This window comes from Syzygium oleosum, unplaced genomic scaffold, assembly GCF_021117445.2.
Source record: "Syzygium oleosum isolate NSW1041296 unplaced genomic scaffold, Sole_v2.1 Sole_v2.01, whole genome shotgun sequence".
NCBI classification, from domain to species: domain Eukaryota; kingdom Viridiplantae; phylum Streptophyta; class Magnoliopsida; order Myrtales; family Myrtaceae; genus Syzygium; species Syzygium oleosum.
Window position 1 is genome coordinate 2,956,602 of NW_026607485.1, and position 10,553 is coordinate 2,967,154.

The 10,553-nt window shown below is 38.5% G+C and overlaps 2 protein-coding genes across 2 annotated transcripts; both read left to right on the forward strand.

Moving 5' to 3' along the window:
• Positions 1-641: 641 nt before the first annotated feature.
• On the forward strand, positions 642-1,118 carry LOC130140527 (disease resistance protein Roq1-like). Its single transcript, XM_056320118.1, has one exon. It carries the CDS (start codon positions 642-644, stop codon positions 1,116-1,118), a length of 477 nt encoding a protein of 158 aa, XP_056176093.1.
• A 744-nt stretch (positions 1,119-1,862) lies between these two features.
• On the forward strand, positions 1,863-7,631 carry LOC115690063 (TMV resistance protein N-like). The gene is made up of 5 exons (XM_056320139.1): positions 1,863-3,053; positions 3,143-3,421; positions 5,323-6,206; positions 6,245-6,338; positions 6,924-7,631. Exons 1-5 carry the CDS (start codon positions 1,917-1,919, stop codon positions 7,629-7,631), a joined length of 3,102 nt encoding a protein of 1,033 aa, XP_056176114.1. The 5' UTR covers positions 1,863-1,916.
• The last annotated feature ends 2,922 nt before the right edge of the window (positions 7,632-10,553 follow it).

Consider the following 10,553-nt stretch of genomic DNA (forward strand, 5'->3'; position numbering starts at 1 on the left):
CACCATTTCCAAAGTTCTAATTTTATTAAAAGATCTAATATTATTCTTTGCTGATATATTTAATTGTCTATAATGATATATCATGTGTTAAATTATTGTTTAGCAAAGAAGAAACAACTACTTAGAAGGTTGGGGATGTCATTTTGAAGAAGCCAGCAAAGTTTCTTTATTAGTGAGCCTGTAACCTCGATCACGAGAATTCACCAAAAGTTATTTGTCAGTTTGCGCAATTATTGAGTCCACCGGGGATCTGTAGTCATCTGTACTATTCTCCACCTTTGTCGGCCATTTGGCTTGTTGACCGGTCAAATTTATCAACAATTTAACAATAAATAAAACATCAAACAAAGAAACTCGTGTCAAATCAGCCAATCGGACAAAAAAAAAGGAATAACCCGGCGATATGCGGTCTTCAGGAAAAATAAGACCATGTGCTCACACCTGTCAGATATCTTGGTCCATCGATAAGCACCATCAATTTCCAAATTTCTAATATTATTTTTTGTTAACCCAGCCATAAAAAAGTCGCGCACGTCTGTCCTCTAGTATAATAATAAATCAACAAGAAGATCGGGTGGTGAACGAACTATCTGAAAACACGGTGCCGAATACTTATTCCTGATTGTTGAACTCCATATCTAATGGCTTCTTCATCGAAACCCAAACGGAAATACCATGTGTTCTTGAGTTTCAGGGGTGAGGACGTTCGAAACAACTTCCTCGGTCATCTCTACAGAGCTCTTGATCAGAAAGGAATCTACACTTACGTTGATAGCGAGGAGCTCAGGAAAGGAGAGCAAATAGCACCGGCGCTTATGAAGGCGATCGAGGAATCACAGATCGCAATAATCATTTTCTCCAAGGATTATGCTTCCTCGTGGTGGTGTTTGGAAGAGTTGGTGAAAATCATTGACGGTAAGAAAGAAAGAGATCTCACGGTATTTCCCTTGTTTTACAAAGTGGAACCCAGGGAATTGAGAACGCCAAGAGGGAGCTACAGAGATGCTATGGTCAAGCATGAGTCCAAGTACGGGAAGGATTCAAAGGAAGTGAAAAGATGGGAGAAAGCACTTTCCGATGCTAGTTACTTGTCCGGATGGCCCTTGAAAGATGGGTAAGTTGAGTAGAGTCCATATTTTGTGTAAGAAGCTATTTTGCAAATAAGTATAGAGATTGTTTGTAAAAATAAAAAAACTACACACACATGAGTGTAAGTATATATATAGATGCTTCATCTTATCATTCCTGAAAATACTTATTTGAACAATATAAAATGCTAAAACTTGTTACAGAGTCATAAACTCGTTACCGGTGGCATTTTGAGTTTGAAAAATCACATGTAGCTAACCATAGAATTGACACGTGGCTTTTTCCCATAAAAAAGTTTGACTTCATCGCCCGAAAGTTTTACTGACTTATTTGAACAATATAAAATGCTAAAACTCGATCGATCAATGGACAAGATGTTAAGAATGTGTTTCTGCACTTACCTCTTTTCTTTAGAAGGAATGAGAAAGTTTGCAACGCTTGATTCAGGATAATTAGTGTGTACAGGCCATGTAAGGCAATAACATCGTGCTTTAGGGTAATTTAATAGTTTTCGAATCAAAATCTCAACCATCATTCAAAGTCCTGAATAACTTTTTTTGATTAAGCGTATACATAAATCACATATAACAGTTCAACAAGATACATAAGTAAATCGTCATGTATAAATCAAAAGAACATGAATCACTTGGATGACTAACAGTTGAACCCTAATTTGTTTTGATTGGTGTGGAGGTCTTTTGAGTTCAAATTCGACTAGGTGGGAATACATTTTGTTTTGGTTGTGGTTATGTGAAAATGTGATGCACTGCTTTTATCATTGTTGGCTGGTAATTTCTTGTTATTTGCTTACTCAAATTGCTAAAACGATGCCACAACTTCTATTTTTTGTTTGTTTCAGAGATGAGTCAGAGCTTATACAAAGAATTGTGATGGAAATCTCCACTCACCTAGACCGAACACTTTTGCATGTTGCTATGCATCCGGTTGGGATAGATTCCCGAGTGGTTAAGTTGAAATCGATGTTAAACCTTGAGTCTGATGAGGATGTTCTCATGGTGGGATTATGGGGACAGGGAGGCATAGGAAAGACGACTTTAGCCAAAGCCATTTATAATGATATTTTCAATCAATTCGGGAATTCATGTTTTTTGGCGAATGTTCGAGAAGTTTCAAAAGATTGCAAGGATTTGGTTACTTTGCAAGAAAAATTACTATTTGAGATGTTAGCACTGAAAGAAAGATTAGTAGTGTCCAATGTTTATAGAGGTATTAATCTAATACAAGAAAGACTTTGTCACAAAAAAGTTCTCCTCGTCCTTGATGATGTGGATGACTTGCGCCAGTTACATGCTTTAGTAGGAGAAGGTAAGTGGCTTCGTAATGGGAGTAGGATCATTGTTACTACAAGAGATATCCATTTGCTAACTTATCTCGGGATAGATGAAGATCATGTGTACAAAGTTAGAGAACTGGATGACAGTGATGCTCGAGAGCTATTTAGTAAGCATGCTTTTCCAACACACCAAAAATTTAAAATCAGGACAGATCTAGTGGATAGTGTTCTAAATCATGCTAAAGGCCTTCCTTTAGCACTTGAGGTGCTAGGTTCCTTCTTACGTGGTAGAAGAGAATATGAATGGGAAAGTGCACTAGATGAAATTTCTACGGCTCCTAAAAAATGCATCAATGATGTGCTCAAAATAAGTTATGGTGGACTAGAGCCAAAAGTAAAAGAGATCTTTCTCCACATTGCCTGCTTTTTTAAGGGGTGGGATAGTGAGTATGTAAAGAAAGTTCTCGACAGTTGCGATTTTAAGGCAGTAATAGGATTACAAATTCTTATGGAGAGGTCCTTGATAAGAACTGAGTCCGGGAACATACAAATGCATGACTTGATTCAATTGATGGGTATGGATATTGTGAACCAAGAAAGCGATGATCCTGGGAGACGCAGCAGACTATGGCTACATGATGACTTTGTCGATGTTCTATCAAGCGACATGGTAAGACTTGCAAATACCATTATAATTCTGCTCCTTATCTTGACTCTAATTACTCAATATGTACAACCTAAATAGTCTTGTATATACAGGAAAATTGTGCTATAAAAGCCATAGTGTTTGAGCTACCTGAGCCGACAGAGATATGTATCGGTCCTGATGCTTTTACAAAAATGAGAAGGTTGAGATTGCTCATTTTGCGCAATGTGCATAATTCTTTCCGAGGTCCTATATTTCTTCCAAATGAGCTAAGATGGTTTCGATGGGCTGGATATGCTCCTCGGATTCCAGAATTTTCCTCCGGTCGAAAGAAATTAGTGGGACTTGATATGAGCAATTGTAGTATTACAATAATGCCAAATCAGTTCAAGGTGAGCATTTACCTACATTAGCCCTTTTGAATTCGATATATGAAATTTGTATCTTCTTCCCAATGTTTTTCAAAGTTGGTTTCATTGTCTTTGAAAAACTTCAACAAATTTTAAATTTTATTGACTTTCGGGAAATTTCATTGTGATAGAACCTAGATTCTTGACCTTCATCTATTATATATATAGTTAGAGCCGGAATCCGACAAAGTGTTCACTCATATGCTCACCATGTGCACTTCATTTTGCTTCTATGATTGTCACTTGGCCTGACACATGGCATCGTTTGTTTATGTAGCCCACATCCGCACTCGCCATACGGCACTTTACTATGCTCCATGATTGTCACTTGGCATGGCAGGTGGCATAGTTTTGTCACATGGCATAACATGTTCGCATACTCACCACATGACACTTCACTTAGATTTTGGGATTTCCACATGCATGACTTGTAGCACAAGTTTATCCCAAACTAATTGAGGGTAGATTTGGATGAAGAGTACTGGTTTGGGAATTTTTTTAGACGAAAATTAGTTTTACGGTAAATGTGTCATAATCGGACCAATTTAGGATTTTTGTAAGACAAAAATTAATAAGGGGCAAATCTCAATGTCGATTTGGGATTTTTAATGAAACTTATTCTAATCTTTTTAATAATTGTTAACCCACGTTTATTTGTGAACTTTTTTATATTGTGTGTATATATTATTCAATTCTTTCAAATAATATCTAAAATGTCAAATGATAAGAGTTAGGGTTAATACTGCGAAAAACCCCAAACTGGTATACCTGTGACAAATTTACCCCAAACTAATTTTTTGACCACAAAAAACCCCCAAAAAGGTACATTTGTGACAAATTTACTATCCATTAGTTTTCATTAAATTGGATTAATACTACGAAAAAGAAAAAAACTGGTATACCTATGACAAACGAAGGGTAAAATCCTAAATCGGTACACTTGTAAACTATCACGTGACATTTAACTCAGCAGTTTGATAGCAAAATTTAACAGAAACTAACAGATTAAATTTGTTACATGTGTACCAGTTTGAGATTTTTTGTGGTCAAAAAATTAGTTTGGGATAAATTTGTCACAGGTGTACCAGTTTGAGATTTTTCGTGGTATTAACCCTAAGAGTTAAATCTGATTTGCTAAAATATACATATATATGTATGTATAAAAACTGGTAAAGTTTATAAGTGTTTAGTAATTTCTTAATGCGGTATTTAATTCACGCAAAATCAATTTATTGTAACTTTGAATGAAAAGTTAATTAATAGGTTAAAAAATTTACTTAGAAACCTGAATATTAGGTTCCGAGTTGTCTGATCTATCGAAGCTCCTTGCTTCCATCCCCATGAAGAGTGTTGTGGCCAAATCATATGTAATTATGACATATACACCAGGTCAATATAGAATATATAACAGTCAAGGATATGTAATTGTGACATATCCTTTCCCCGAGAAACCCAATCTCCCCCATGTGTTGTGTAGCCAATCATAACCCTCATCAAGTTGAGCCCCTACGAATAAATTAGGATAATAATAATAATGATCAATCTATAAAACCATGGACAACACGAATGACATCTGATATTAAATTACCATCATTTCACGAGTTTGACTCCCCCGTCTATGTATAACAACTTACATAGGTCTATTTGTGGACTCCGCAGAGAATCATCTCTACATTAAATAAAAAAAAATTGCTCAATATATACGATTGACGACCTCAAATATAATACCGGATATGAAAGATCAATACCGGATATGCTTCAGTAGCAAACTATTCTCAAAAGGGAATCCCAGGGTTTAAATGTAAGGAAGCAACGTCATCATACAAACACCCATTTTTTCCCTTTCAGAATGTTTATTAAAGTTGGCTTCACTGTTTTTGCAGGACTTCCAAAACTTGAAGTACATTAAATTTAATCACTGCGAGTCGCTGGCTTGCACACACGACCTCTCATGTACTCCAAATCTCGAGGAATTGTATCTCTATAATTGCAAAAACTTGGTGGAAGCCCACGAGTCCATAGCATATCATGACAAGCTACAGGTGTTGGATATAGAGATGTGCTCTGAACTTACTGTTTTTCCAAATGTGCTCAAGTCAAAAAACCTTCGAGCTCTCCACCTTGAAAATTGCACAAAATTTGAAAGGTTCCCTGATATTCCACATAAACTTGAAGGGTTAAAAGAGCTTCGGTTAGGAGAGACCGCTATTAAAGAACTTCCTGCATCAATAGATAATCTTGTTTATTTGGAGAAAATGGATTTAAGTAGTTGTAAGAACTTAGTAAGTCTTCCGTCTAGCATCTACAAGTTACAAAACCTTGACCGCTTGCAACTTGAGGATTGCACAAATTTAATTGGGTTTCCAAAGTATGAGGATTCGGCTTATCCGTGCATGAAGACTGGACTTTCAAATTTACACAGTTTATGGCTTACGGGATGTAATTTGTCTGACGTAAAGTTTCTTCAGAATCTTTCCTGTTTTCCCTTCTTGACATCATTAATTCTGTCGAGAAACAATATTACTAGCCTTCCTACATCCATCAATAAACGTGATAGTTTGTACTATTTGAATGTCCAAGAGTGCCATCACTTACGGGAGATTCCCAAGCTTCCACCATATTTGGAGACTCTTCGGGCAGATAACTGTGAATCTCTGCAAAATTGTAGAGATTTAACTTCAGTTCATGATTTTGTTCGTAGAGGGTTGACCAAGGCTGATATTTCCTTACCTAATCGGGTTAGATTCTCTCTCTCTCTCTCTCTCTCTCTCTCTCTCTCTCTCTTCTCTCTCTCTCTCTCTCTCTCATGTGGAGTATATGCTGGATCCAATGTTTGCTTGTATATTGCAATAGCAGAAAATGCAAGATTGGAGGCTTAAGAAAAACAAACAAATATAAAGTGATTTTGCACTTCTACGCATGTAATGGAGTTGGCTACCGTACTTATATGGGAATGATTTCTATCACATGAGACTTGTATGTTAATGCGAGCAACGATCAAGGGATCTCTACTCATTTATAGAGCTCTAGTTCCAAGTGGAATTCACTTGGAATACCTACTACATGTCGAGGTTGTCCTACATCGGTTATGGAAGGGGCTGGTGGTCGGTTTATAAGTGTGGGGGAAAGTCTCACCCTTTGAGCTTGCTTTTGGGGTGAGATAGGCCCAAGACTATCCAACACTGGTATCAGAGCCTAGGTTGCCAATAAGTCTGGACCCAATAGTCACATGGGAGAGATACGGGTTGTCATGGCTCTGACCCAGTGCCCGATGTGGGAGAGAGAAATTGTTGAGGTTGTCCCATATCGGTTGTGGAAGGGGTTGGTAGTCGATTTGTAAGTATAAGGGAAAGCCTCACCCTTTGAGCTAGCTTTTGGGGTAAGAGAGGCCCATAGGTACCCAAAACTAAATTTAAATTGAATTCTTCTATTTGGGTACTAATAACAAAATTGGGTGCTTTCTAACGGTCTATCTTTGTTCCAGGATCCTGAATACTGTATTCTTCTCCCTCGAGGAGAGATGCCAGAGTGGGTCCTCCCTGTTGAAGAGGGTTCCGTATCTTTCATGGTTTCAAAAGACTTGTATGACAAGATTCTTGGATTTGTTCTCTGTGTTGCTCTCGGTAAGGATAATGAGGAAAAGGGATGGGAAGACTCATATCATTTGGTTTCCCATGTTAATGATGAAATGCGGAAGCGTAGATACCATCTCCATCCGTTGGAGTTGGATCATATCCAGCTTCATTATCTCATACCATCAAAGTTGTGGGGAGTAGTTGATTTTGGTCAAATTGATGAGAGTCATGTACAATTTAGTTTAACAGTATTCGGTAAATCCGTGAAAAGGTGGGGATTCCGAATAATATGCAATCAACTAGAGGACGATCTAAAGGTTGAGATTCAAGACAATCAGCTAATCGATCCAGCTTTCCTCTATGAGGTTGGTCATGACTCGACAAATCCAGAAGCCAAGAGTTCACATATGCACAAAGACAGTCCGATCGAACCAGATCTACAAAAGGACTTGCAAGATTGTCAAATGAGTACCGAGAAACACAGTCAAATAGTATCAAAGAGAGATCAGAAGCTTGTTCTCACTCAAGGCATGCGAACCAAGACTACGTTGACTTCCAATTCGACCAGCAGAGATGAGAATGGTGGTGTTGGCTTGCAGCTTTTGTTGCTAGAATGATGGAAACTTGCTGAGGAAGCAATTTGTAGGTGAGTGAACTCAGCTGATCTTGATTACAATGCCTTCTTTCTTCTTGTTTCTTCTCGTTTTCTTTTGTCAAAAAAACTTGTAACTCGTTACCCAAGTTGACTGTATATCCTAAACAAAATTATGTAATTCTTTCTTCTCTTTATCTCGTTTCTTTGTTTTTAGTTTTTTTTTTTTGGCTAAATCATCTTTTGTTCACCGGAGGCAAACTTTTCGAACTCCACCGACGCCACTTTCAGCATCACGATTCCTCATCTTCCACCTGACACCACCAGTGAACTCTGACGAATTGCCACCTGCCAACGGAGGCGATGAACAGAAGAAGAAGTTCGTCTTCCGAAAACAGAGTCCCCAGACAACTGACGGCGACAGAGACCGGCCAACGGAGGCGACAGACTACCACCGCCGACCGAAGCCATGGAAACCAGTAACGTAGCTTCAGGTGAACGGTTCTCTCCTGAGTTTCTGGGCTTCGTGCAACTTGCTATGGATCAGGTAATGCCTGGCACATCCGAATTTTATTTAAGTTGATGTAATACTTGAGCTGGATTATGAATTCGATTCTGTTGGTGCTACAATTGCACAATAACTTGAAGAATGTGCCATTGAATTTGTTGGAGAGACGCTGAATCAGTGTTTCTTCGTAAGTTTTGTCTGCGGATGCTTGATAGTGAATTCATAGGTTATACAGGACCTGCAAGATCTTGATCTTATAGCTACGAGACATGGATTCATTCCATTAGTAGCTGCATATTGATACTGAAATATTCTACTGCTCGCAACTTGATGCTGATTTCCCCTTGAATTGCCTGTATGCACGTATGAGAAATTCTGACTCTTATACTCATTTTTTTTCCTCCTAAAAAGTAACGAGACTCATTTGCTTTTATTTATATAAGGCAAAGCTTGCTTTGGACAGCCTGGAAGTTCGAGTTGGGTAAGAAACTGATTTTTAGTAACCAGGTGCATTTCAGATATGTTACTTTATTTTCTAATTAAGATGATTAGTATTTTCAGTCTTAATTAGTAAATGATTTCACATTGTACTTTATTTATATTATACCTTGATTGAACAGCTGTGTGATTGTTGAGGAAGGCAACCGTATTGCGGCAGGAAGAAACAGGACCAATGAGACACGGATTGTTCGTCTATCATTGCTTCTCCACCATTTTCTATAATTTTGGCCAACAGCACTTTGTTGTTGTTATGAATTGATACCCTCACATTATCCACTCGTAGTTATTGTTGATCTCTTTTGTGTTTCCGCCATAAAAATCTTTAATATATGATAAAATAGTGTTGACATCTAAATTTTGGCTAACCATTTAGGAATTAATTTTTAACCCATAAATAAAAAATAAAAAATTAAATTGCATAGCATTTAGTTTTAAGAGCATTATTAAAAATAGTTGCATTTTCATCTGACCGGCGGCGAATGGACTTAAGTGGATGACTCTAAACTTAATTGGACAAAACTGGACTAGGTCCGTGGTGAGAGGAAATTTGGCCAAAATCCGTGACTGAAAATTGGTGGTAACAACGCAAAATCCGTCGAACGTCGGGACATATTTACAGCAAAGGAAGGTTTCGGATGGGAGCATATCACACGTGAGGGCATATTTGATCTTATTCTTTGAGCAATATATCTTTGTTTTAAAACAAGAAATAAGGCAAAAAGGATGGATATCTAAACCAAATATTTGGTCAGCATGAGGGCAACTAAAGATCTTCACGTGCCCATGAACAGAAGGAAAAGATGACACTAAGGGAGGAAAGGAATAAAAAAATTATATATACATCTGCATTAGGAAGGTTGACCACGTCCTTTCCTGGAGAAACTTAGGTTGTCTTGCATATAAAAGAGACCTGTTGCAGACAAAGCGGGAAGAAGGCCGCACAATTCCATACGCGGCCACATTGAGGGGCTTCACAATTGAAACACGCTGCATTGAGAGAAAAGCGAGGGTTGAAGAGAGAGGGGGGGCAGCCATATACAAAGAGAAATTCTCTTTCTCTCTCTCTCGGGAAGCTTTTGGCTCCCACGTTGTGCCTTTTGTCCCCGCCGTTGCCGGGCAGAACATCGCGGAAGTCAAACTATTTTCTGCAGGTTTTCAACGTCAGGTTCGTAGTGACCACCATGCTTCAGCACTGCTTCGGGCATAGCAAGGCCGATAATCACCGGCAGGTTCGTAGTGACCACCATCGCTGTGCCTCTTTCCTGACAACGAGTACAGCCGCACATCCGATGAATCCAGGCAACACCATAGCGGCTTTCGGTCCTTATCGCGCTATTGACACCAATAATTAAACAGGTTATCGACAGTAAAATAAAATTAAAAAATAGGAGATATACAAAGTGATAGAGACAAATATATAAGGGTCATCGAAAGATGACAGTAATCCATAAAAGGTTGATTGTCAAGATTACGAAAGCAAATAGCTAACAACCATTGGAATATCCTAGCGAGAAATTCAAGAATTTGAAATTGAATAGACTGGAGTCGTGGAAGAGGTAAGCGCCACCCAAGTTTCCGTACCAAAAGTCGTCGATGAAAACTGTTACGAGAAGACTAGGTCATCGAAGCTGTCGACGAGAAAAGAAGCACGTGGTTTTATGCACAGTTAATGACGGTTCGACACGAAAGGACAGGTGTCGAGATGAAGAAATGATCGACGACGGTTAACATATGCGGAAGGACAGGTGTCAAGACGAAGAGAAGATCGATGTCGGTTACCATTTGCGGAAGGACATGTGTCAAGACAAAGAAAGAATCGATGACGGTTACCATACGCGAATGGACAAGTGTCAGAATAGAAACGGGAACGATGACAGTTATCTCATAGGGAAGGACAGATATCAGATTCGAGACGAGGTCGATGACAGGTATCTCATG

Bases quoted from the DNA above. Each gene is read 5' to 3' on its own strand.
- LOC130140527 (XM_056320118.1), top strand. From the start codon at position 642: ATGGCTTCTTCATCGAAACCCAAACGGAAATACCATGTGTTCTTGAGT.
- LOC115690063 (XM_056320139.1), top strand. From the start codon at position 1,917: ATGCCACAACTTCTATTTTTTGTTTGTTTCAGAGATGAGTCAGAGCTT. The intron at 3,422-5,322 runs GTGAGCATTTAC...CTGTTTTTGCAG, and splicing joins TAATGCCAAATCAGTTCAAG to GACTTCCAAAACTTGAAGTA. The intron at 6,339-6,923 runs GTGATTTTGCAC...TCTTTGTTCCAG, and splicing joins GAAAAACAAACAAATATAAA to GATCCTGAATACTGTATTCT.